The sequence below is a fragment of the Ovis aries genome, chromosome 3 (genome assembly GCF_016772045.2).
Source record: "Ovis aries strain OAR_USU_Benz2616 breed Rambouillet chromosome 3, ARS-UI_Ramb_v3.0, whole genome shotgun sequence".
NCBI classification, from domain to species: Eukaryota; Metazoa; Chordata; class Mammalia; order Artiodactyla; family Bovidae; genus Ovis; species Ovis aries.
In genome coordinates this window covers 144,559,728-144,587,397 of record NC_056056.1, presented here as the reverse complement: position 1 = coordinate 144,587,397, position 27,670 = coordinate 144,559,728, and the positions used below count along the sequence as shown (strand labels likewise).

Genomic DNA, 27,670 nt, shown 5'->3' with positions numbered 1-27,670 from the left:
TTGAATCTTTATTCTTTTTTTAAAATTTTCATTTATTTTCATTTATATATTTTTGGCTGCAGTGGGTCTTTATTGCTGTGTGCAGGATTTCTTTATTTGTAACGATCAGGGGCTACTTTTTGTTGCAGTGCATGGGCGTGGTTTTCTGATTGTGGTAGATTCTCTTGTGTGGAAGCTTCCCTCACGGCTCAGACGGTAAAGAATCTGCTTGCAATCCAAGAAACCCAGGTTAGATCCCTGTGTCTTGAAGATCCCCTGGAGGAGGGCATGGCAACCCACTCCAGTACTCTTGCTTGAAGAATTCCATGGACAGAGGAGCCGGGTAGGATACAGCCCATAGGGTCGCACAGAGTCTGACATGACTTATGCCACTTAGCCCAGCATAGCACTCTTTTTGCACAGCACTGGCACAGTAAGTGTGCGCAGACTTAGTTGCTCTGTGGCATGAGGGGTCTTCCTGTACTAGGAATCGAACCCATGTCCCCTGCATTGGCAAGTGAATTCTGAACTATTGGACCCCCAGGGAAGTCCCTTGAACCTTTGTTCTTGATGGCAGTTATTCCCTTTGCCCATGTTTCTAAAACTTGTGTTGGTAAGAATTGCTTAGAAGCTCATTAAAAATGAAGTTTGCCAGGCTTTATCTCAAGAGATTCTGATTCAGTAAGTGGAAACTTGGAATTTGATTGTGATGCAGAGTTTGAGAAACTCTGGCTTATATATATGCTGCTGATGACAAACAAATCTCTGGCCTTGGCTTTTCTTCTGAGCTCTATATTTTTACATCCAACTGCCTATTAGACACATTTTTCACATGGAAATGCCAAACTTTTCATTGAAAACTTTTCATTTCATCATTCTTCAAAGACTTCTACCTCTTCTTCACATATCTTAGGCACATAGATGGACTACTTTTCCTAGCCTTCCTACTCGTTGCGTGTGCCCTTGTGGCTATCTCCAGTATAAAATGAGTAGGAGTTCTGTCTCCACACACATTTACCTTTTCCCGTGTTGCAGGGTGGGCCCTGGAAGGCAGTGGCAGCAAGCATGTGACCTCGGAAGCCACACATGGAAATAGCAGTGTGGTCAGCCTGGGTTCTTGGAGCAGAATTTCTCACCTTGGAATGCCTGCCCTAGACTGTTTGATGGTGGTTAGATAGACTTGTGTGTGTGTAATGAATCAACATTACATTTTTTGGTAATTTTGTTACATCAAGTTAGGCACGTTTTTTTCCTTAGTAACATTAGGTACTGTGTTAGGTATTAGAGATCAAATTATGACTAAGAAAAAAATCTATATTCTAACTGGGAGATCTCTGTCCATTTCTCATGCTTTGAATACTTTTTAACTGTAAAGGTATGGTTTTATGGAAGGAACTCTAGACTGGGTCTCCAAACATCTAATCTCAGCTCTGGTACAAGACAGTCACTTGATTTTGTTGTTGTTCACTCAGTCAGTCGTGGCTGACTCTCGGTGACCCCACGGACTGTAGCGGACCAGGCTTCCCTGTCCTTTACTGTCTCCTGGTTGGTCAAACTCATGTCCGTTGAGTCAGTGATGCTGTCCAACTGCCTCATCCTCTCTTGCCCCCTTCTCCTCCTGTCCTCAGTCTTTCCCAGCATTAGGGTCTTTTCCAGTGAGTCAGCTCTTTGCATCAGGTGGCCAAAGTATTGGAGCTTCAGTATCAGTCCTTCCAGTGAATATTCAGGGTTTATTTCCTTTAGAATTGCCTGATTTGCTCTCCTTGATGTCCAAGGGACTCTCAAAAGTCTTCTCTAGCACCACAGTTGGAAAACATCAAATTCTTCTGTGCTCAGCCTTCTTCATGGTCCAACTCGCACATCTGTATATAACTACTGGTAAAACCATGGCTTTGACTATATGAACCTTTGTTGGCAAAGTGATGTCTCTGTTTTTTAATATGCTGTCTAGGTTAGTCATAGCTTTCCTTCCAAGGAACAAGTGTCTTTTAATTTTATGGTTGCAGTCACCATCTGCAGTGATTTTGGAGCCCAAGAAAATAAAGTCTGTCACTGTTGCCATTTTTTACCCCCGTCTATTTGCTGTGAAGTGATGGGACTGGATGCCATGATCTTAGCTTTTTGAATGTTGAGTTTTAAGCCAGCTTTTCACTCTCCTCTTTCACCTTCATCAAGAATAGACTTTTTAGTTCCTCTTCGCTTTCTGAATTAAAGGTAGTGTGCTCAAGTCACAGTACCCCCTCGTTCTCTTGTTCCACACTTAAAAACAGATATTTGAGGTCTGCACTTAACTTTTCTTAACTTTGCTTAAGCAGGTACCCAGATGCTTTCTCAAAATGATTCCTGAATTTTTAATTCCTTTTTGAAGATTCTGTTCACTAGAAGTAGCCAGTATTTTGTGTGAAATATTTGAGTGTTAAATGTGGGAAAGAAAGGTGAGGTCCTGAATAAGAGGTAACTTGCTTTCTTTCTCCCTCTTCTCCCCTCCCCTTGTATCTTTGCCTCTTGCTTTGCATGATTTTTGCTCTTAACCCGCAAACATACATCTGTTGAAACTGAGAGGTTGATCACAATTTGTCTGGTTTGGTGTGAGGGGCTGGAATTATGTTAACAGATGAGAATCCTGAACTTTATAAACCTGCTTTTGAAACCAGCATTCAAAGTAATAAATAGAGCGGCTGGTTCCAGGTTCACATGTTGAGTAACAGTGTTATAGGGTGTTTGTTCTTCCTGTCTTACCTTCTCTAGGTGACTTTGCCTCCTGCACTGTTCCAGCATTGCAGCTGAAATGTTTGTGATGCAGCCAAAGATATTTCCTAACTCTCAAGTTATATACTTTTTTGATAATAAAAAGTATCAGTTCCTTTAAATATATGATTTTGGGCAGGGGGAGACTTCATAGTAAGCATTCTAGCTGTACTTACATTTATTTCTTCAAGGGCTCTTTTTTATTGCGCTCATTATATTTGTTGATATCCTCATTTTCAATGTAACTAGAAACTTTATAAGGGCTTCCTTGATGGCTCAGACAGTAAAGAATCCATCTGCAATGCAGGAGACCCAGGTTTGATCTCTGGGTCAGAAAGATCCCCTGGAGAAGAGAATGGCTACCCACCCCAGTATTTTTGCCTGGAGAATTCTGTGGACAGAGGAGCCTGGTGGACTACTTACTGTTCATGGGGTCACAAAGAGTTGAATAGGACTGAGCAACTAACATTTTCACTTTCACTAAAACTTTATAGTTTTGAAAGCTTTTGATGTAAGTTTTCTTTCTGCAGTAAATGGAAGTTTGTCTTAAGTACAAAGTTTTACCCTGTGAATTATGAACTCTCAATTAAAACATGCTCAAGTTCCCAGTATCTTGTTGTGTTCAGCATGCTTCAGGCTCATTGTTAAAGAATTGTTAAGAATTCTTTCTTAAAATCAGGATGATTCTTGCATAAAAATGACTATACTGTACTGATATTGAGTAATTAAAAAAAATTTGTTTTGGCTATGCTTCTCAGCATGCAGGATCTTAGTTCCTTGACTGGAGATCAAACCTGTGTCCCTGCATTGTAAACACAGAGTCTTAACCACTGCACCACCAGGAAAGTCCCCCATATTGATGAATTTTATGAATGAGTACTGGAGCTAACACAGTTCGATAGAAAAAAAAAGTATAAATAGAATGGTGATATTTCTATCAATCAGTCTGTTCTTTTAATTTTTGGGGGGTGAACTAATGACAATCCATCTAGAGATTTTGTTTTGCATTCTGTATCCTAAATGACAGTTGTATATGTGAATTTAATTTATACAGTGCTTCAGGAAATAGTTCTGTGTTTAAGAATGTCCATCTTAGATTTACTTTGCTTGTGTGATTTTAAGTACTTAGATTTCCTTGTTAAAATGGGATTTTTATATCTGAAATAATTTTTAAAAAATATTTATTATTTTTGGCTATGTTGGGTGTTCATTGCTGCACATGGGTCTTCTCCAGTTGGTTGAGTAGAGGCTAATCTCTACTTGTGGTGTGCTGTATTGTCCATGGGGTTGCAAAGAGTCAGACACCACTGACCGACTTTCACTTCACTGCACTTGCCAGGAAGAGCTCTGCTCCATACAGTGACTCAGGGACTCAGGGTCGAAGGAATTCTGTCATTTTCTACACATAGCATTTTCCAAGGTTACCCTGGTCTCAGCATCCAGCAGGCAGATGCTGGGAAGAAGAAAACAGGAAGGCTCTGTGCACATGAGCTTCAGTAGCTGTGGCATACTGCCTCCAGAACATGAGCTCAGCAGTTGCGGTGCATGGGCCTAGCTATTCCACAGTATGTGGGATCCTTCCGGATCAGGGGTGGAACCTGTGTTCCTCGCATTGGTGGGTGGACTCCCATCTACTGTCCCACCGTGAAAGTCCCATCTAAAATGATTTTAAGGAATTTTAATTAATATTCAGGAACACAGAAATCTTATATTTCAGATGAAGGGTCTTACCTTAGGGAGTTTAGGTTATATGAAGCCAGGCTAGTCTGTTTCCAGTTGACCCGGCTCATTGTGTAGGCCTTGGTAGTTTCAGCCCTCTTTGGTAAGATCTGAACTCTGTTTTTATGTACTATCCTAATCCTATGAAGCAGTCAAAATTATTTCTTAGCTTTTCATCCTTTCATCTGATGCATTTGAAATTGGCAGATACATAAAAGCAAAAGCAACCCCCAAAAGACAGACCTAGCTCTCTGGGCTTCTTACTTCTCTTGTAGGTCCATAATTCTGCTTCATTCTTAGCTCTCTGATGACTGCTGCTGCTGCTGCTAAGTCGCTTCAGTCGTGTCAGACTCTGTGCGACCCCATAGAGGGCAGCCCACTAGGTCCTCTGTCTCTGGGATTCTCCAGGCAAGAATACTGGAGTGGGTTGCCATTTCCTTCTCCATTGCATGAAAGTGAAAAGCGAAAGTGAAGTCACTCAGTCGTGCCTGACTCTTAGCAACCCCATGGACTGCAGCCTCCCAGGCTCCTCCATCCATGGGATTTTCCAGGCAAGAGTACTGGAGTGGGTGCCATTGCCTTCTCTGCTCTGATGACTGAGCAGATTGCTAAAAATCAAGTGTTTTTGTGCAGTTTTTCTAGATTTTTTTCAAAAAGTCAAGTTAGAATTTAGTTCCTCATTTTTGGACCTAAAAGTGTTTCTTTTTTTTTTTTTTAAGTGTTTCTTAAAGTAGTAGTGGTATTTTGTTGAAGGAGCAAAAACTGGGGTAAACTTCGAACTAATGTTATCTTTAGGTCAAACTCTATGAAATAGAATTATTTAAAAAAAATACATCAAAGATTTTATTAGTAAAAAATGTCTGTTAAATATATGGTACAGAATTAAAGCCAGGAGTGAGTTTACCAAAATACAAGCTGTTAAACCAAGGGCAATGGAACACTTAAAATTTTCCTAATTATTTTGTGTTTGCTTATTCACTAGTCATTTGATAGCATTTGGTTGCATACATATAATAACAGGCACTAAAGATTTAAGAAAAACTGTGGGAGAAAAAAAACTTTATATTTTACATTTTATTACAAAGGATTTAAAAAACTGTTTTATTTAAAGAGATTTTGTTTGAATCTGTTCTCTGACTTTCCTGCAGATCACATAAAGAGAGTTGTATTTGGAAACATTGTTAAAAGTTGAGTTGCTTTGTTAAGGTACAGCATTTTTCTGAATAATGAAAAAGTAGATCACAGTGAAATATAAGTTGGATGATTTCCCAGTCACAATGTAGGGAAAGGTTTGCCTTTGCAGGGAGTATCATGAGGTGGAGGAAGCTAATCTTGTTGCACAGATTTCTTGGTGATCCTCTGAGATGGTTACCTAACACCACATTGGTTGTGGTGGTTGACAGGGCTTTCTTCTCTTGAGCGAGTAAGCTATGCTGTATGAGTGTTCAGAAGAAGTCCTTAAGATGTAATAAGGCTTTTTAGACAGTAGTTGATCTTACAATTTGTTTTCCCTTAAAATAAACATTAATAATGGAAATTCTTTTTTGAAAGATAAAAGTTCTGTTTGCTTTCTAAAAAAAAATCCTTTCATACCATTTTAAGTGACAGCTATATTTTTATATGTCATATTTTTAGAGGACAATAAACATCTTAAAAAAAAAAAGACACTAGAGCATATAACATATACAAAATACATAAATCAAGGTATATAGCTCAGTGTGAACCGTAAGTGTAACCACAATCCAGGTTAAGAGAGAGAATTTTACTTGCATCTCAGAAGCTTTGTCATGCTTCTGTTCAGTTGCTTTCTTCTTCCTGTTCAAAGGTGATTGTTATTCTGACCTAAAGCAATCTTAATAGTCAGTGACAATAATTACAGTTGTTGTAACTTGTAAAAACTTTTTGTCAAAATAAAACTAATATTCATTTAATACACTGTAATTTAAAACATTAGAAACTTTTGTCAAAAACTTATGAGTAGTTTGAACAGTGTTTGTCTCCTCGAATCATCTTTTTTATGCCTTGATGAATTGTTATACTGCGTTCTGAGTTTGAGTCAGTTTACAACATTTTATCCTTTGCATTTTCATTGTTGGAAATATCTCTGAGAGTTCCTTTACTGTGGATTTCTTATTAGCCTCACTTCCTCTGGGACACCTTTATCCTTTTTGTCGTAGTCCCTTTCCTTGTTTGCGGTCAGTAAGTTTGCCTTTACCATTTTTCCTCAGGCTGCGTATCTTTTTTTTCTTTTGAGCGGACACAGAATTTTATTTATCTTGTGTAAACTCATAGTGAGATTTCTGGGTTATATGGTATGTATGTGTTGAACATTATAGGAAGTTGTTATATTATTTGCTAAAGTGGCTATTTTGCATTACTTCGAGCAGTGTATGAGAATTCTAGTTGCTCCACATCCTTGTTAATGCTTGGTGTTGTCAGTCCTTTTATTTTTTTTAGTTTTAATTTTTTTGGAGTATAGTTAATCTTCGGTGTTGTGTGAGTTTCTGGTGTCTAGCAAAGTGGATTGGCCATGCATATACATAGATCCACTCACTCCCAGACTCCCTTCCTGTATAGGTTTCCCTGTACAGTGTGTTCCCGTCAGTTATCTGTTTTGTATACATAGTTGTGAATACACCAGTGCATGTCTTGAAAGCAACACTGTCAACATTCCCTTGGTCACTTATTGCTTCCATAACTCCATTTATATTCAATTTGAATTCCATTCCTACCATTACACCTTTTCCTGTTTTTTTCTGCACAAGAAGGCAACAAAACTACATCTCTGTTTTTTGCCTGTGAACTGAATAACACATACATGGTGACCAATCCAAAAGCCTTTGAAAAATGCAGTGTGATTGGTCACTGATGGTGATGTGCATTTGTTAGTCATGTGGTGATTTGTGGACTGAGAGCTCGCAGCTTTGCGCCTGTTTATATTCCTGTATGTGGAATCCAGTGTTTCACGTCGTTGTCAATGCTTGGGATTGTCAGTGTTTGTTTTTTCTTTAATTTGAGTTAGAGAGTTAATACACATGATACATGTTATGTATGCTTGTAGCCATTATTCCTTTTAGTCCCATCATTTCCATTTTATAGATGAGGAAACAGGCACAGAGAGGTTAAGTAACTTCAGACCTCTCCCATGGTAGCCAAATGATGGAACCAGGATTGAATCCTGACAGGCTTGTTCCAGAGCCTGTGCTCTTATCTGTGGGACTGTATGTAAATTAAAGGATTGAAAATAGAATAGGAACTATTTTACTTGAAAATGTAACATAATTTGAATAGGAGAATTGAAGAAACTTTAGTGGTTGATGTTATGTGTATTATATAGCAACATTTTAGAATTGTTCATTGTTTCCAAGAAAGCTCTTGAATATTTTTTCTTGTTTCTTCAACTGATAAATTTATGAGGGAGTGAGTGTGTTTGTACATGTGTCTGTCTGACTCAGGATTGCTGAACTTTGAGGCTATTGGCATTTGATACTGGGCAGTTTTTTTTTACTGTAGGGGATCTGTCCTATGCTTTGTAGGATGTTTAGCAGCACCCCTGAGCTTTACCCACTAGATGCTAGTACTATCCCCAGTTGTGAGTCAGAAATATCGTGTCTTCAGATATCGCCACCTGTCCTAGTAGGAGCAAAAGCACCATCACTTGAGAACCATTAGTGTATACTAAGGAGCCTCACTAAATAAATCCTTTTTTATTCTTGCATACATTTGAGTATTTTTCATATTCATAACCTGGATAAATAGGTTTTTCTGCATTTACAGTATTGGATTCTCAGAGCAATAATGATAGCTGTTACTAGTCACATGAGTACATTAAGCATCAGGAAACTGTTTCTATAGGTTGCTTTTCCTCTCTAACGTATAATTACAGCAACTTAATTACTCTGTAAAAGATTAGCTAAAGGTTTCTTTTTGGATTGGAAAGGTTGGTGTTGGAGGGAGGTGGCATTAAGTAGTGGAAGATCAGTTTTAGAAATCTAAAATGGGGAACTTAAGAGAATATTGACATTGGAAAATATTTAGTTATATAAGTTGTTAATAGTAGTTAAAGTGATTTACTAAATAATTGGGAAATATTTTGCTCTCCCACATAATAAATAGGAAGTATCAATGAAATAAAAGAAAAAAAAAGCTTAACTAATTTCTAATTAAAAATCAAAATTTAAAACTTTAATATTATGAATAGTACAGTCACATTATAGAAATCATTTGTAAAGGAAAAATTCCTGGATTTTATTAGGAATAGGTTTATAGATGAAAGCGTTATTGATTTTCTGTTGAATTACATGCTTTAAAGACCCATTACATTCTCACATCAAGAAATAGAAATAAATCTACGAAAGGGTTTTGTTTCAGTATAAGGTAAAAGATACAAGGTTGCTCAATTTGTCCTTGCCATATTATCATAATTTTAAAAAAAACAAACCAAGCCTTTGTATATCTATTTTTAACCTCATAAATTTGTCATAAATTATAGTGGGTGACAAAAATCTAAGAAAATTAGGACTCAGTTATTTCATAAAACTAATGTCACATGCACTAGTGATACACATTAACACATCTATATTATTTATGGATAACTGGATTGTTTTGATACTCATGACCTTTTTCTCTCAGATAGAAACTCTTTGGGCTGACATTTGAAACCAAGTACAAACTAAATTAACCAGGTGTTATGACAAGAAAAAGAAGAAATTAAAAGTATTTTGCAGCATTTGGTCACATTGGGTTGAGCCTAGACAAGGATTTTTATAGACGTATAAATAGAGGAAGAGAAAGGAAATTTATTGTTAAAAATGAGAAAGGCATTCTGACAGAAAAGTTTGTTATTTCAGTTCTATCTAGTATTTGCTTTCTGTGTGGATCTTGAAGTCTAACCCTCTTTTGTGGACTGGATTAATATTTTTCTTTTAGGACCATTAAGTCCCTAGTAATTTCCAGCCCAACCCAAATTGTATTTTATTCATGATGAGGTTTATCTACACTACCCTAATTTTCACAACTGGTCAGGATCATCTGCATATTTGATAGAAAAAATTAAAATAACTTGAATTACATTAAATATTTACTTAGATGACATATTTATTTGTCTTCTATTGATTTACCTTCATGCCCTTCATCTATTTCTTATTGGTGTTTTCAGAAAACTTCTTCAGTGGTTTGTCAGCATTCATTAAATTATTAAAGACTAATATTTAAGATACTGCCATCTGATGTTGAAGTTTTCACCCTTAATTGGAAAGTCACTTTAAATCTAATTAAATTTCAACTTTAGGCACTTTTTTTGGATGTAATATAAACTTAGTATTTTGATACACAGTAGTTTCTTCTTATAGACTTATAATTATTTATTTTATATATATATATGGAGAGAGAGAGACAGACAGACAGACTGGTACAGGTACAGACAGACAGGTCTTTTTTTCCTATCCCTTCCTTACAAACATTGAGCTTTTTAGTCAGTCTGAATTTGTCATGGCGTATGTTAAAAGAAAGGGAATCAGTCACTCTCTTCCCCATGTTCTCTCAAAGTTTGGTAAAATATTTTGTAACTTGATAGGAAGTTACATGTGTTTGAGGGAAGATTAAAAATGAGATAACTGGTATATTTTCTGCTGTTCTTTCCATCTGTTTTCTGCAATAGGAACCTAACTTTCACAAGTTGAAACCACTTCCCTCCTAATTCATTGGTTCTTGAGATGACCTCTAGGCCTACTTCTTGCTTCTTATTACCTCCTGCAAGCCACAGTTGCAATGTCATCTCTGAATTTCTCCATTTATACCACCTGTCCTTGTCTCTGTACTCTCTGATGAATTTTCAGGACCCCATGGCTTCCCTGGTGGCTCAGTGGTAAAGAATCTGCCTGCCAATGCAGGAGACATGGGTTCAATCCTTAGGTTGGGACGATCCCCTGGAGAAGGAAATGGCAACCCACTCCAGTATTCTTGCTTTGGAAATCCCATGGACCGAGGGAGGGGCCTGGTGGGCTACAGTCCACAGGGTCGTAAAACAGCTGGACTCAACTTAGTGACTAAACAACAACAAATTCCTTGTTTCTGGATTATTATAGTTTCTGGCACACAGTCTTCTCCATCCCTCTCTGTTTTGATTTGGTGATACTTTTAACTAACATCAGTCTTGTGTTTTTCAACTCTTCTGTTTAGCTGTCCACTGGCATGGTCAAAACCCTAGAATCATCATCAATGAAAAATGTCCTGCCTCTGTCATGAGCTCTGAGTTACTGTTTTTGACTTGTTATTGTTGTTCAGTCACTGAGTTGTGTCTGACTCTTTGCAGACCCATGAACTGCAGCACGCCCGGCTCCCCTGTCGTTTGCTGTCTCCCAGACTTTGCTCAAATTCATGTTCATTGACTCGGTGATGCCGTCTAACCATTTCATGTGCCGCCCCCTTCTGCCTTCAATCTTTCCAAGCATCAGGGTCTTTTCCGATGAGTCGGCTCTTTGCATCAGGTGGCCAAAGTATTAGAACTTCACCTTCAGCAATAGTCCTTCCAATGAATATTCAGGGTTGATTCCCTTTAGGATTGTCTGGTTTGATCTCCTTGTAGTTCAGGAGACTCTCAAGAGTCTTCTCCAGGACCACAATTTGAAAACATCAGTTCTTCAGTTTTCAGCCTTCTTTATGGTTCAACTCTCATATGCATATGCATGACTACTGGAAAAATCATAGGTTTGACTATATGCACCTTGGTTGACAAACTGATATCTCTGCTTTTTAATATGCTGTCCAGGTTTGTCATAACTTCCCTTCCAAGGAGCTGATGTCCTTTAATTCGTGGTTGCAGTCACCACGAATGGAGCCCAGGAAAATAAATTCTGTCACTACTTCCAGTTTTTCCCCATCTGTTTGCCATGAAGTAATGGGACCATGATCTTCTTCATGGGATGCCATGATCTTCTTTCTTTTAATGTTGAGTTTCAGGCCAGCTTTTTCACTCTCCTTTTCACCCTCATCAAGAGGCTCTTGAGTTCTTCTTCATTTTCTGCCATTAGAATGGTATCATCTGCATATCTGAGGTTGTTGATATTTCTCCCAGCAGTCTTGATCCCAGCTAATGATTCATCCAGCTTGGCATTTCATGTCATGTACTCTGCATAGAAGGTAAATAATCAGGATGACAATATACAGCCTTGTTGTACTCCTTGCCCAATTTTGAACCTGTCCTTTTTTCCATGTCCCAGTCTAACTGTTACTTCTTGAGCTGCGTACAAGTTTCTCAGGAGACAAGTAAGGTTGTCTGGTACTCCCATCTCTTTACAAGAATTTCCCACCATTTTGTGATCCACACGGTCATAGGCGTTAGCTTAGTCAGTGAAGCAGAAGTAGATGTAGATTTTTTCTGGAATTCCTTTGTGTTCTCCATGATCCAGTGAATGGTGGCAGTTTGATATCTGGTTACTCTGCCTTTTCTTAACCCAGCTTGTATATCTGGCATTCTCGGTTCACATACTGCTGAAGTCTAGACTGAAGGATTTTGAGCATAACCTTGCTAGCATGTGAAATGCATGCGGTTGTACAGTAGATTGAGCATTCTTTGGCATTGCCCTTCTTTGGGATTGAAATGAAAATATCTTTTCCAGTCCTGTGGCCATTGCTGAGTTTTCCAGATTTGTTGACACTGAGTGCAGCAGTTTAACAGTTTCATCATTTAGGATTTTAAATAGCTCAACTGGAATTCCATCACACCACTAGGTTTGTTTGTAGTAATGCTTTGACTTAGAGATACCATAGTTGTATGTAAACAACTCTGACATGTCAGTGAGGTTGTCTAGTTCAGTCCTTCTCAAAGTTTTGTGTGCCTCAGAATCATCTGGAGGGCCTTTTTAAAGCCCTGAATGCTTGGTCTCACTTCCAGAGATTCTGACTCAGTAGGCGGTTTGATGCCCTGAATTTGAACTTCTGTCACCTTCTCAAGGTTGCAGTGCATGTCTGGGGACCTGCACTTTGAGAAACACTGCTCAAATTAATACTTTTCCCCAAAGGACAAATAATTTCCACTCTGCCTTAAGCATCTGTTCATGTCCTTACTTTCTTTACTTTGTATTGATGACTTCTAGAAATATGTTAGGGCTTCTCTGATAGCTCAGTTGATAGAGCCCACCTGCAGTGCAGGAAACCCTAGTCCAATTCTTGGGTCAGGAAGATCCACTGGAGAAGGGATAGGCTACCCACTCCAGTATTCTCGGGTTTCCCTGGTGGCTCAGCTGGTAAAGAATCCACCTGCAGTGTGGGAGATGTGCGTTTGATCCCTGGGTTGGGAAGATCCCCTGGAGAAGGGAAAGGCTACCCACTCCAGTATTCTGGCCTGGAGAATTCCATGGATTGTGAAGTCCATGGGGTCGCAAAGAATCGAACACTACCCAGTGACTTTCACCTTTGTGGCATAAACAACAGAAGTATGTTACTGAGGTTAAGAAGTTCTGAAGATAGATTTCTCATGCTTTCTCTTGAAATGAGAATTTTCCTCTGTGTCCTTTCGTGTTCTCTCTTCTTTCCTTTATGCTGTTCTGTTCTACTTAGTTCCCTTGTCCCATTTTTTCCTGGTGATTTTTGGCTCCTTCTTCATCAGTTACCTAAAATGGTCTTGGATTATCCGTTTCTCCTTCTATAAGAAATTAGCATTTTCCCTTCAGCTTCCAAATATATCCAGGATTCCCTCAGAGCTCAGTTGGTAAAGAGTCCGCCTGCAATGCAGGAGACCCCAGTTCGATTCCTGGGTCGGGAAGATCCGCTGGAGAAGGTATAGGCTACCCTCTCTAGTATTCTCTGGCTTCCCCTGTGACTCAGCTGGAAAAGAATACACCTGCAATGCGGGAGACTTGGGTTCGATCCCTGGGTTGGGAAGATCCCCTGGAGAAGGGAAAGGCTACCCGCTCCAGTATTTCTGGCCTGGAGAATTCCATGGACTGTATAGTCCACAGAGTCGCAAAGAGTCGGACACGACTGAGCGACTTTCACTTTCCAAATATATCCAGATGAGCCCCTTTTCTCAGAGCATTGTCCCAATTTCTCTTCCTTCTTCCTTCTGCCAAACTTTTTTTGGGAAGAAAAGTGATAGTTTAATCCCTTTAGTAGATATAGTTTCTTATAGTCTGATTTGGTTTCCAGAGTTTCACTGGTCAGCCCACTCACTGGTTATGTGACTCGTAGGTTTTAAACTCGTAGGTTTTAAATTTCTGCAGTATTTGATATTAACTATCTTTTCTCTTTTTGAAAGTTTCTTCCTTTGGTTTTCAGTTATAACCTTTTAAACTTTTCACTGTTCTTATTTGCATATCCTTTAATCCTTCTCTGCTTTTTCTTGAAACTTGGATTGCTTTTCCCAGACATCTAAATTTGTGCTGTTTAGTATGGGAGCCACTAGCTAAATGTGCCTGTTGAGCACTTGAAATGTGGCCAGTTCAGACTGAGATATTGTGTAAATATAAAATACACACTTGATTTTCAAGATGTAAGATGAAAAAGAATATTATCTCACTAAATTTTAGAATATTGATTACATGTTGATAATATTTTGAGTATATTGGGTTAAGTAAAATATTGCTAAAATCACCTGTTTCTCTTTACTTTTGAACTCTTATTACATCATTTGTGGCCTATTATGTTTCTCTTAGACATTGTTGATCTATATTTTAACTTTTCCTAAAGACTTCTTGGTCAGTTTTTCATCTATTAATATATACTTCTCTTCTGAATGATAGTACAACATTCTGAAACATTTTCTCCCCATCCCCATAGTTAGATACTGAGCTTCTTTAGAGCTAGAATAATTTTCCATAGTGCCTTTTATATATTAGGACATAGATATATAGATATGAGAAAATATGTATAAATATGCATGTGAATAAATGATTTGGGTAAAGTAGTACCATATACTTATGGTAGGTGATGCCTACTGTGATGTTTTTGTTTAATCTGATGGTCGGTAGGAGAGGTTGGTGTGAAGGAGGGGAGAGATGTTATTCTGCTCTGAGATTTTAAAATCTGACATGTACTTCCCCCATGTGTGTCTTTAGCCACCCCAAGCCACTGATGGCTCTGAATTGTGCTGTTGTGATTTTACTGCCATCTGGTGTCAGGATTAGGAAACTGTAAGTCAGCGTTTCATCTTCCCTTTCCCTCCAGAGAAAACAGGCTGCCTTTCCTCTGAATGTGGCCTTGTTGTTCTCCATTTCCTGAGTGAGTTGTCAGGAGGAGCTCATTGACTTTCACTGTGGGAAACCTTTATCCTCCTGCTTGGAGCACTCTTCCCTTTCCTTCCCTGCTCACTTGCTCTCCTGTCCCTCATGTTCTTGTGGCCTCTCACTCTCCCATTCTTCTCAGACAGCCCATCCTTCTCAGTGTGGTAGTTTTCTAGCCTTGGATTCTAGGCCTTCTGCTTTTTATCCTTTGATTTCATCTATACCAGAGGCTTTAAATGCTGCCTATTTACAGACAAATTTATAATTATAACCAGAAACCTCTTCTGGTCTTGTCACCAGTATCTGTAGTTGTTTACCAGCCTGTTAACACGAGCATCTGAAATATGGCATGATTGAATCTAAATGTGGCTCTCCTACTCTGTACCTATTTCTCAGGTCTGCTTTCTCATTTCAGTAATCCACTGTGCCAGAATATGATATCATCTTGGCATCCACCGTCTCTCACACACAAAAGTCAAACATTTACCTTGTCCCACTGAGTCTACAAAATTGCTCTCTTGTGCATGTTGAGTTTGTGATGCTTCCCCTGCTTCCACCGTATCTAAATCACCACTGCCTCTTGCCTGGACTAAGAATGCTCCTAATTGGTCTCCCAGCACACACTATTGGCTGCACATTTCGTCTGTACATTTAGTATCAGCCTCTCCCACTAGCCTGAGAGTTCCATCATGGCAGGGGCTACATGTATGTGGTTCACCTTTGGGTCCTCAGCCCCTGGTAGTTCCTAAAATCTGTATAATACATATATAGCTACTTACTTCAGCTCTCAGTGATTTTGCAATGACTCCTATAGTTTTAGTGGCTTATTTCAGTATTAATATTTTGTCTGAGTTCATTTATTGTAACGAGTTTTAACTATTTTCTACTTTTGCACAGAGGAGCTTCATTATATCTGTAAAGACAATATAGTTTGGGTATTAATAGTTAATGACAACAATCTGGTTACAGATTAAGGACTACCAGTCAATATGCGGAAATTATTTTCTGAGCATTTGAAATTTCATGGCAATTGGCTCATCTTTTTATCATTCTTCTGTCTAGAGTGTAATGTTCTTTAATTTCAGTATGGAGGTATGTTTGCTAAATCTTCAGTTAAAACCTGTTTGACTCCGAGTGTTTTTTTAAATAGAAACTTCTGTCTCAGTAGTTTTATCAATTTTCATTTGCTTTGATGTTTTAATGATAGTTTTGCTTTATAAATCTTTATTACTTGGCCTTGCTTTCTGCTTTGAGTTGATGATATTGCTTAATAAGGCAATTTAACTTGTATAAGTAAAGGTGATACAAAAAGTTGCTATTTAGAGACAGGCAACACTCTGTTATAAATTCAGAGAGCAAGGATTTAATAAGTATCTACCATGGTTTCTCAACCTTGGCATTGTTAACACTTTGGATTGCATAATTTTTTATTCTGTATGTGTGGGAGCTGTTCTGGGCATCGTAGCATTTTGGTAGCATCTTGGTACCAGTTGCGTTCCCTCCTCTCCAATTGTAACAACAAAAGTGTCTGTAAACGCTGCCAGATTACCGTGGGGCAGGGTAGTGGGGAATTGCATCAGTTGAAGTGTTGAGTGCTATGCTTAGATGAGGATAATAGGCCAAGAACTGTCTCACTGGGGAAATCTTTGGCATTTTCTAGCAGTCTTTGATGGAGTAGTAGCTGTGTGGTGTGTTGTTAGTAGCAAACAGAAGTAGAAACTATATGACCATGTTTTTCACATGTATAAATTTTTGTGCTTGCTTAAAATAAGTAACTTTTGCACATAACCACATGGTTAACCAAACTAAAAAAATGCTGCATTCTAAATATGTTACTGATAAAGCTTCATTTTATTGACTGATTTCAGAAGGTAGGTGATTGTAGAAAAAGGGAACAAAAATTACAACATAAAGTGTATGACCAGATCTTTTGCTATTTGTTCTTATGTATAGAGAATACAAAATACAATTAACTTATTTATTTTTACTTCAAAGGGACATGAGAGACAGCTTTAGAAGAAAAAATTTCTACTCCTCCCATTATGTGAGAGACCGGTCACCTCATAAAAGAGACACTCCTGTTTTCAGAGAATCACCTGTAGGCCGAAAGGATTCTCCACACAGCAGATCTGGCTCCAGTGTCAGCAGTAGAAGTTACTCTCCAGAAAGAAGCAAAACTTATTCTTTCCATCAGCCTCAACATAGAAGTATGTATTTTTAAGAGTTCTCCTTTTTGTTTTTTTGTAGCTTCCAGCAGTCAGAGTATACCAAGTCAGATAGCATTGTATGTGTTATTAGATATATATATTATTTTTAACTCTTTATTTGAAAGTTTTCAAACTTACAGAAAAGTAGACTAGTATAATGAACGTCATAACGCGTCTTGGAACCATTTCACGTTGCAGTCCGCATGATCTTTCACTTCTTCAGTGAAGCATCGGTGTAGAGGAGATGTGTTTGTAATCATGTTGGTGAGTCACACACTCCTATATGTTCTGCTAGTTCCTGGGTTGATCCAGCCTCCTTTAACCTCTGTCACTAGGGGAAATCATTTATATTTTTCATGAAAAATATTAGTGGTTCCCCTGAATATAAGGTATAGCTTTACAGAATTTAGAGCTAAAACCTACCTTCAATTCATTCTTTGCCAACGTCCCAGTTTTTTTTTTTTTAACTTGAAGTACCCAGACTGCATGGTGTTCAGTGCATGCCACCCTGGCCCAGTTGCTCAGTACTGGTTGGAATGAATAAATGAAGCAACTTTCTTAGGTAAAATGTTCCTGTTTTATCATTCTGGACTTGACCACCTGCAGTTGTGCTCATTCACAAAACAGTTCCTCATGCCTTCTATATCCAGAGTGTTATGTTAGAACAGTGTCCCTGTCACCAAGGAGTTAGAATGTATATGTATTTTCCCACAACTAATAGCAAGTTTATCAGTATATAAATGTGACATGTGAAGTATAACTTTGATGTAAGACTTGATACTTTGCAAATGAGTTAACATGACATAAGCAGGTCTAAGTAAGAGATTCTCCCTCTGGGGATGGAAGAACGTGCCATGGAGGAAATGACATTTGGACTCATCTTTTATTTCAGACTTGTACAACTAGAGAAGTATCTTCTAGGTAGAAGGAATTATAAGCCAACATACAGAAATCAGAAATTTATTCTTTCTTTTCCTTCCTTTTAACTTTTTTTTTCAAATAATAAGATTTTTAGTTTAACAATCTGCTTAAGATCATTAGATTATCTCCATTGTAGCTGTTGCTGGATTCCTGTATTTAACAAACGTTTATCACTTGTCTGCTATTTCCAGAGCTAGGTAGAGTGGGGCTTCCAAAAAACATATTTTGGATATATGTGTATGAATGGCCTTGCGGAAGGTAAGAATCCCATTTGAAGGTTTTAAAACAACTATAGTGACTCAACACATGCCTGATTGCTTAAAATATTCTTGGACTAGTTCCAGGTAATTGAAAGTTTTACTGTGGAGTTCAGTGTTAAAAGTTTGGTAACTTCTCCTTTCCTTCACTTCCTTCCTCTCCCCTTACCCTTCAAGGAGATAAACAGCCTCTAAGTCTAATGTATGCTCACACGCACAGATGTAAGATACCTTCTAGGGATATATGTTTTTAGATGTGTATGACTTAAATCCAGATCTATTAGTAATTTGGTTAAGAGGAAGACAGTGTCTTTAGAAACAGATTTGAAGCCTTTTAAACAAAACTAGTAAAGTGGAAGCTGGAGATCCTTCCTTAGATCTTATAGTGAAGCTATTAAGTTATTTAAATTATTGGTGAATTAGCCTTGTTTTTTCCATTTTTCTTCTAAAACAGATTTCTAGGGCAGTATCTTCAATCTGCATTTGGTCTGGTAGGTAGTGGCCAAAACTCTGAAATCTTGAGATGCAATATGGAGCCACAATGTGATGCTCCAGTCTGTGTCTCTAATATGCTTTCCCCATCCTTACAGGTCTAATAGGTTTAATATCTTGCAATGATGGAAAGATAACAGAAAATTGGGAGACTAAAATCTGGTGTGAATTGAATGAAAGAGAGTGTACACCTTTGTTAATGCCTTCATGTTTATTTTCTTAAGTCATTTAACTTTGAAAGTGACGTTCTTCAGTCAAGAAAAAAAGTTATTTCCCTGGGAAAGTTCTCTTTACAGATTGCTTTGGTTGATTCCTCAGCTATTGGGGCTGAACTGTTACAATGTTTTTCTTTACTCCTTTCATTAAATAGTTTTCAGAACAGTTACATGAGATAATCTTCCAAAAAGTTAACAAAGTCTTTAAACAATAAGTGGAAAAAGTAATTGTTATTTTACATATTTGTGGTACTGGTTTTTGCTTTAAATATACATCTCCCAAATATTGGTTGTACCTTGCGTTTATTCAAAAAATTTAAAAAAGGGCTGAGAAATGTGGTCCTTCAATTATCAGTCACTTAAACTGGGCTAATTTACCAGTAGTGGGTTAATTTAGTTTTCCAATGGAAATTGAAATTTTGACAAAGGTTATAAATGTTTCTGTAACAGGTAAAAATAACTTCTTATTCCGTATGCTCTCATTTTGTTAATTTTTTTAACATATAATGTTTTGCTTCTTTTCATACTTTGTAGAGAAATTTTACTCATTTTAATGATCATTGATAGTTTGTCCATGGCAATTATTTTATGACTATTTATTCATAATTCTTCTGTTCATTTACTATATCTCTTATGTGCTTAATTATAAGTCACAATGATTGTTACTTTTTCATCTCAGTTGTTTATTTCCTGTTTTGTGCACACATGTCCATACATGTTAATTAAATTTTTTCTTAGTGTTTTGAGTTAAATCCTATGGAACTTTGTACTACCATAGGCTGATTATCTTCATAAATCAAACTGTCTGCATCTTGTGTTCATATTTAAGAATTTTCTGCCCGTAACTTAAGTGGACTAACCTGATCATAGCTGTGACTATGATATATGATAATATTTTTTTTCCTTATTATCATTCATATTTACATGTTAACAGCATAGGTTGTCCTGGTTAGCCTCATTTCCTTTTCCCTTGTTGTTATACTGTTATAGTTAAAATTGTTTTGTTATATATACCATTTATATTTTTACTTGAAGTTTATTTTTATTCTGAGTAATATAACCACACATTCCCTGTTTGTCAGCTCTCTCTTAGATATTTATTTCCTTTTTCTTTCCCCTCTCTCTGCTGAATCCCATTGTTTTCCTATCTTATACTCTTGCTACTTACCTTCTGTTTAGGATAATAGTGTTAATAATAACACCAGAGTCTCCCATATCGGTATGGGAGACTTTTTGTTAAAGTACTTCCCATGAAGTTTTCTACATCACAGGCCAGCCTTTCTGTTTTTATATAACTCATTAAAAAAAAAAATTAAAACCTTTTCTTGTAACAGCTACTTAATACTAGTTATTTTTCTTAGAGCCATAAAGATATTTCTATTTATGTTGAAATCTTTTGCAAATTTGAAAAGTAACATCATAATCTCTTTGATTTTTTTTTTTCCAGATTTAAATATATTTACTTCCTTCAGTGCTTCCTTTTATTCGACATGGTTTTCATACCTTTTACTTTCCTAATTTTCTTTCTATTCCTTTTAAGTTGTGATGCCAGAAGTGAACTTTTGTCAACCATATTGTGTTACTGGCCTTTATTTGAAACTGTAGGCAACTGCAATCTAGGCCGTTTTCACATATATTATAATAATATGAAGAAAAAGAAAAACCCTGCAGCTTATACTTTTTTCAGGTACAGTTGTTTGTTTGTGGTTAATACATAAAAATAATCTAGGAATGCTGTATTTCATTTAATTAACTTTGGCTTACAATTCTCTTCCATAAAGGTCTTAAAATCTCTTTAGTGACTCTGTGTACAACAGCAGATAAAAGCAGTTTTGTTTTATCCATAAATGAAGTATACTTTATGTTTTGTATTAATCATTAGTGATTAATTTGAGTAGCATAAGTCCTAATATAGAAACCTCTAGGCACGTCCTTCTGTGGACCATGTATCTAAATGATTTGCTATCACTCAACCATTTGTGATCCCCCATATTTTTTTCTTTTCCACTTGAGAATCACAAAGCATTTCCTCTTTGGAAACAATAACATAAAGATTGCTTTGCTTTGTTGTGTAAAATCTGTTGTGATTCCTAGGGATTATCCTGTATGTACTTACAAACTTTTTGTTAATTTGTTCTAAACGTTTGCCGCAGGTTAATGTCAAATTTACCAGTGATGCTCATATATATAAATCAGGCTTCCCTCGTAGCTCAGTTGGTAAAGAATCCACCTGCAATGCAGGAGACCCCAGTTTGATTCCTGGGTCAGGAAGATCCCCTGGAGAAGGGATAGGCTACCCACTCCAGTATTTTTGGACTTCCCTTATGGCTCAGATGGTAAAGAATCCACCTTTACCATCACACAGAATCAGGCTATGTGACACTTTGGGGCTTCCCTCATAGCTCAGTTGGTAAATCATCTGGCCTGCAATGCAGGAGACCCAGGTTTGATTCCTAGGTCAGGAAGATCCCTTGGAGAAGGAAATGGCAACCTACTCCAGTATTCTTGCCTGTAAAATCCCATGGACAGAGGAGCCTAGTGGGCTACAGACTATGGGGTCGCAAGAGTCGAACACGAGTTAGCGACTAAACCACCACCACCATGTGCCATTTTGGTTGAATTTTTTAGGTGTCATTACTGTGGAAGATTGACAGGTTTATTGCTTTCATTGGTCTGTATCTGATTTTATATAGCTCCGACTTTGGGTCTAGTCTCCCCTTATTTTCTTGAAATCAGCAGCCATTATTAAGAATGGAAAATATTTTAAAGAAAGACAGTGTTAATCATTGTTTAATTTTGAAAGCACATCTTCCATGATAACTGAAAATGTACAGAAATTAAAAACACTATTTTGAGAAGAGTATCTTTGGAAATTAGACTCTATTATTAAACTTCAGTTTAACGAGAAAGAAGACACATCTTAAGACTTTTTGCTGTGAACGAATTTGGAAGTCTATGCGAATTTTTGGATAATAGCTGAAATTCCAATGAATTTTAGAGATTTAATTCTGCCTTTAGAAAGAAGGCTTTTCTGTGCAGGTGTAGAGTAATAATGGGAACATGGAAGTAGGCTTTACATCAGATCATGTTTATCACACAGTAGGAACCTATTTTCTTATACGCTGACTATAATAGTGTTTCTTAGCTTGAGAGTTACTTTATTTATGCTCAATACTCATAAATATTTTGGCCACGTGATGTGAAGAGCTGGCTTATTGGAAAATATCCTGATGCTGGAAATAATTGAAGGCAAACAGAGAAGGGAGCAGCAGAGGATGAGATGGTTGGATAGCATCACTGATTCAGTGGACATGAATTTGAGTAAACTCAGAGATAGTGGAGGACAGAGGAGCCTGGCGTGCTGCAGTCCATAGGGTCACAAAAGTCGGACCCAACTTGGCAACTGAACATAACTCATTAAATCATTCAACAAGAATATATTTTACATAAAAGATTTGCCAAGCAAGATAGATCCAGTCCTCGCCCTCTGAGTTTATATCTAGAGAAGGAGACAGGTCATTCCATGGGAATAGACATTTTAGGTGATAGCTGAAGAGTGGGCAGAAGTTGCTGGGAGGATGAAAGTAGAAAAGCATTATTGGGATGAGCTGTTTCACGTGAAATTTAATCTTGGACTCTTTAACTGATCCAAGCTGTAAATGTGCTATTGAATTAGATTCCACAGTATATTCTTTTTGTCTGAGAACCTGTGGTTTAATCACAAGAGAGCTTTGGCTGTGAGTTTTCTGGGTGAATCCTAGGAGGTCAGCTATAGCTTTCCTGGCACCTACCTGAATGATGGAGGTTCTGAAACAGTAGTCAAATAATGGCATTTTCATGTGTGTAGACATATATAGCATCCCTGTTTTAGGGCTTATATGTTCTACCAGTAGCACACTTCCATACTTTTTGGAAATTCACTTCAATGTGTTCATAGTTAATATGTCTTAATTTTAACTGGTTGGATCTCTTACCTCCAAAAGTTGGTTATTTTGGGGAAGCAGTAGTGGTATAGAGCTTTTTCTACCCTTGTGGTTGTTTGGTTGTTTTTTCTGTAGCTTTTTGGTGTCTTTACCACAAGGATCATTTTTCTTGTGTCTCCTCCGTTTTTCTGTTTCATGGCCTTTTCTTGGCCATGCCACGTGGCATGCAGGATCCTAACCAAGGATCACACCTTTGCCCCTTGTAGTGGAAGCACAGAGTCCTAATCACTGAACTGCCAGGGAATTCCTTGTTTCATAATTTCTTGAATAAACAAGTAGATCGCTGAGAAATCATGTTCTTCCTTAACCGAGAGCCCCAAATTTGCACATCTTCATCCATGATTCAGAAAAATGATTTCCTTAGCACCTTTGTAGTCATCACATCTTCATTTGTTCATATCTTAATTTCTCTTTTAAAGCTTCAGGTATCAAAGGAGAGATGAATGTGCTACCAGTGCTCTTGTTTATTTTTTATTGATAAGACTTTCAGAAGTATCTAATTTTACTCTTATATCAGGCACTGTACAAAGCATTTAATAGTTTGCAAGATACAGCCCTAACTTTATTATCTCTCCAGCGATACTTAAAAAAAATTTTTTCCTTAGCAAAGTATTTTGTCCCTATATGGGTTATCAATAATTAATAGTGCTTGATTGGATGAGTCTGGTTAAGTTTATCACTGCTTTCATCAGAACACATGAGCAAGAAAGTATGTTTCTGAAAGATCATATCAAATTTACAGCTACTATATTCAAAGAGACAGTGAATATTGTTAAATTCTTACAGACTTTTAGGTGTTTGTTGGAACATTGAGCTGCTTCTTTGGCTTTTATTTCACCTGCATGGGAAGAACTTTATAGTCTGTGGAACCAGTATTTGAAATTCTTGTTCATTTTCTTCCTCACCATTTATTCTTTCACTCACTAACATATTAACTGGGATTTTGGTTTCTATATTGCCAACTTTAGAATTTTATTTCCTAATTTCTTTCCTTCATCCTACTTTAGAACTTACTATTATTATTTTTTTTTTTGCAAGTCACAGCAAAGACAGGAATGTATTGAGTCCTATTGCCAACATGGTCAAGTAGGAGTTAGTTTCTGCTTACTAAGATCACATGTAAGATGAATTTGAGGTAATGGCCAAGTACCTACAGAGTAGGATTCTTTCCATTAGAAATATAGAAGTATGAGTGAAAAGAGTTGAGAGACATTTGTCTTGTTTCCTTAGTATTGATTGGAGCCAAATAAGAAGAACAGAACAAAAAAGATTGAGGATAGGAGGAGCATTCATATTTAAGGAGTAATAACCAACAAAGAAGAGAGAGAAAGGTAAGAAGATATAGGATGACAGACAGAAAAGTACAAAGGCATGAAAGCAAACGGCAGACTATTAAGAACTTGTAATAGAGAACAAGTCAGAACAGCTACTTGCAGGTAGTCATCGTATGACCAGGGAGCTGGTATGATGCACCATGAAGACTTTCTCAGGTGTCTTTTTTGATTTCTAGGGGTGATTCATCTTTCACTCTTGATTTTTTGGTGTCATTCTTTAATCCTTTATATATTTAATTTATGGAGGAGATTAGATTAGATGCTTATACTGATGAGTAAGATGTGTGATACCTGTCTCTAACTTTCGGTGTCTTATTATAGGGTCCTTTTTTCATGACTTTCTGGCCATGCTATCCTTGGTTAGCCTCGTTTTCATTCCCCATTGTTGGACCGAATCTTAACAGTTTTTCTCCTATTTTGTTATTTATTTCTCTTTAGTGGTATTTGCTCAGGCAGCCCAACATGAAGACAGGGTAGGAAAGATGTTAGGGTTACCAGCAAATGCTCAGAAGTTCCTGTTCTCGTTATTCCTACTTCTGGGTTCTTCTCTTGTTCCTCCTGGGCACTGAGGTGCTGGTGTTAATTCCTCCCTGCCCACCTTTCCCTAGAGTCCGTGCGTACTGGTGCCTGCTACAAACGGCAGAACGAAGGAAAGCCAGAAAGAGGTGAGTTTTGAGCTAGATTTTGATTTGGGATTGTGAAGGGTGGGGGGTTATAATTGATAGAGGTTATAGAAATGGGAAAGTGTATAAACTCTGCCGTTAGTCTACTGTGGGAACCAGAGTTGAACGACAGCAGACTCACATAGTAGGATTTGGGTAGATAAGTGGGTTTGTTGTATAGGCTAGCCCTTTCCTGGTTAGAAGCAGCCACCTCAGAGGAGGTTGAGATCTGTGGAAGAGACATCGGCAGACAGAATCTAACAGCAGTAGGGTCAGGACATTTCTGTTTTTTGTTTCTGTGCTCTTTCTGCTGCCATCTCTATCATTCTTTTTCGTTTAGCCTTTGCTTCTTGCCTGTCCTTCCCCTTCATGTAACTGGTGTATGTGAATATATGTTGATATTTGATCAACCACTGCCCTATCTTTCAGTGTTCCTTTGCTTCTGCACAGTGAGATTGGTTGAAATCTGCTTAAATTAGCCTTATGCAGCTAAAATGATGAGAGATCCTAAGACAACACTTTGACATCATACTTGGCATACCTGTAGTGCTGATGTTTTATTTGTAAAGGAAATGCTAAATAAAAGATTAACAGCTGCTTGAGAAAGTTTTTTTTGTTTTTGTTTTTGCTATATTTAGCTGCTGTGTGCTAGAGTTGAGCCTGTAATTATGCCTTTAATTAACATAGTGTGCTGTACTGATTGGTCCAGTTCTTCATCTTTGAAGGAAATATTTATCAGAATACACTGAAGAGGTCATTGTGTCCTAAGGGTAGAAAAATAATTAATCTCTTCACCAATTTTTGAGCATCTGCTGTTTCCTTAAAGGCAGGCCTTGGGTATTCAGAAAAAAAATAAGCTTCTCTAGGAGTTTTAGATGCAGTGGGATAGACTGACACTGTCACATTATGATGTAGGATTTGCCGTGTACAGTGGAAATTCAGTAGGGAATGACTGGATAAACCATGTTCTTAGTCATTTGGGGATATAGTGATGATTGGTATCCTTTTACTTCTGATTTTTAAGGTCTATAAGAACTTTTAAACTTGCTTAGTATAAAAGTTTCTTAATGGTACCGCAAGTTAAAAGATTCTAGAATTCTGTCTTTATAAAAAAGACTATTGGAGCTTCAGAGTTAGAGTACTGTACCTATAGCAGGGGAGTCTTCAACCTCAGCACTATTAACATTTGAAGCTGGATAATTCTTTGTTGCGGAGGTCTGTTCTGTTCATTTGTAGGATGTTTAGCAGCATCCCTAACCTCTATGTGTCATGTGCCAATGGCACTCACCCATTTGAGACGGTCAAAAATATCTTCACACATATGCACATGTTGTGTGTTGGGGAGAGGTGTGGGGGTGTCTTGAGAAAGCCTTTTCAGTTCTTCAGGACATTGGAAAGAGATGTTATTTACTACTTCTCCAGGCAGTTGGAAGCCCTTGAGCCTCCAGGTCCTTACTTAGCTATTGTGACCACAGCAGGAAGAATTTAGGAGGCTTTTTGACGGAAGCTGGCTTTACTTCGGTTTGAAGGTCATTTGTCTCTGCTTTTGCTCTTGACTGCTTTCCTGGCCTTAACCCACTATCCAGCGTTGACCAATTTCTGTGCCACTCCAAACTTGGTGCTACTTTTCCTTCTCTCCATAGTTAAAGTTTCCTAGCCCTTGAAAGCAGAGGATTTATGTTATATTTGACATGTAGTCAATTTAATGAAATGTTTTTCTATTAGTAACAACTCACTGTTATTTAAAAAATTACGTTTAGCTAAACCTTTTTGTTTTTTTTTTTTTGTTGTTGTTGTTGAACTGGCTAAAGTAATATTTAAATTTATTTTCTGGCTTAAATTTCCATAAAAGCAATAATATATACATAGAGCACTTTGGGAGTGTCTGAAGTGACTAAAGATAAAGGCTAGTGACTTTATCTCATATGGATTTATTATCAATCATTTGATATATATTTGAGCACTTATATCAGGTACTGGATTAGTACTGTATTGCTACTGCTAAGTTACCTCAGTCGTGTCTGACTCTGTGTGACCCCACAGACGGCAGCCCACCAGGCTCCACCGTCCCTGGGATTCTCCAGGCAAGAACACTGGAGTGGGTTGCCATTTCCTTCTCCAGTGCATGAAAGTGAAAAGTAAAAGTGAAGTCGCTCAGTCGTGTCTGACTCCTAGCGACCCCATGGACTGCAGCCTCCCAGGCTCCTCCATCCATGGGATTTTCCAGGCAAGAGTACTGGAGTGGGGTGCCATTGCCTTCTCCAGTACTGTATTACAGTGTTCTAGTTTTTATTTTTATTTTTTAAACATTTCATAAATACCTACTAAATTCCTTACTTGTCTTTCTTTTGAGCTTCTGCATAATTAGCTAGTAGTTAGCTAATTCTCTTTTGTAGTATTTATATAATAACCTCCATTGGATTTTTATTGTGTGTGCTGCATTAAAAGTTAGCTTTTCAGAATTTGGAAGAGGAAGCAAATTTTAAAATGGTCTTGCCTTTCCTCAGGTCTTCTCTGTTGTTCCATGTTTGCTAACTGGCACTGATATGACCTAGACTGCCATCATGTGTACAGTCCTTTGGTTCTAGATTATTTGAAATTTTCAATGGTGCCCAGCCTATAAGAGAGATTTAGATATTAACAAATTTAATTTAATAGTTATAAAGATTTCAGTATTAAAATAAATATATGACCTCTGTCCTTTGCTTATTTACTTACAGAATCAGTCTAGTTGAAAACAAATGAGCTAGAAAATTGTATTTTATATTTTCTTATATAGGTAAAGAAAGACCTGTTCAGCCTTTGAAAACATCAAGAGACACTTCACCCTCAAGTTCTTCAGCAGTTCCTTCATCAAAGGTTTGTTGTATTTCTAAAATTAATTTAAAGAAGGATTACAAAGTAGATGAGATAGACTGTCTAGTACAGTGCTT

The 27,670-nt window shown here is 37.5% G+C and overlaps 1 protein-coding gene across 50 annotated transcripts in view; it reads left to right on the top strand.

The window, feature by feature from the left end:
• The window catches only part of PPHLN1 (periphilin 1), a 170,482-nt gene that overhangs the window by 55,297 nt on the left and 87,515 nt on the right, over positions 1–27,670 (top strand). For 22 of the 50 annotated variants that reach the window (XM_060412745.1, XM_060412732.1, XM_042246862.1 and 19 more), the window contains 4 exons: positions 14,502–14,576; positions 16,662–16,873; positions 24,684–24,740; positions 27,517–27,596. In XM_060412745.1, the coding sequence (XP_060268728.1) occupies positions 14,518–14,576; positions 16,662–16,873; positions 24,684–24,740; positions 27,517–27,596 (408 nt within the window). In that variant the 5' untranslated portion in view covers positions 14,502–14,517. The remainder of the gene's footprint in view (positions 1–14,501; positions 14,577–16,661; positions 16,874–24,683; positions 24,741–27,516; positions 27,597–27,670) is intronic. The other 28 variants (XM_060412749.1, XM_060412748.1, XM_060412738.1 and 25 more) reach the window with 3 other exon arrangements.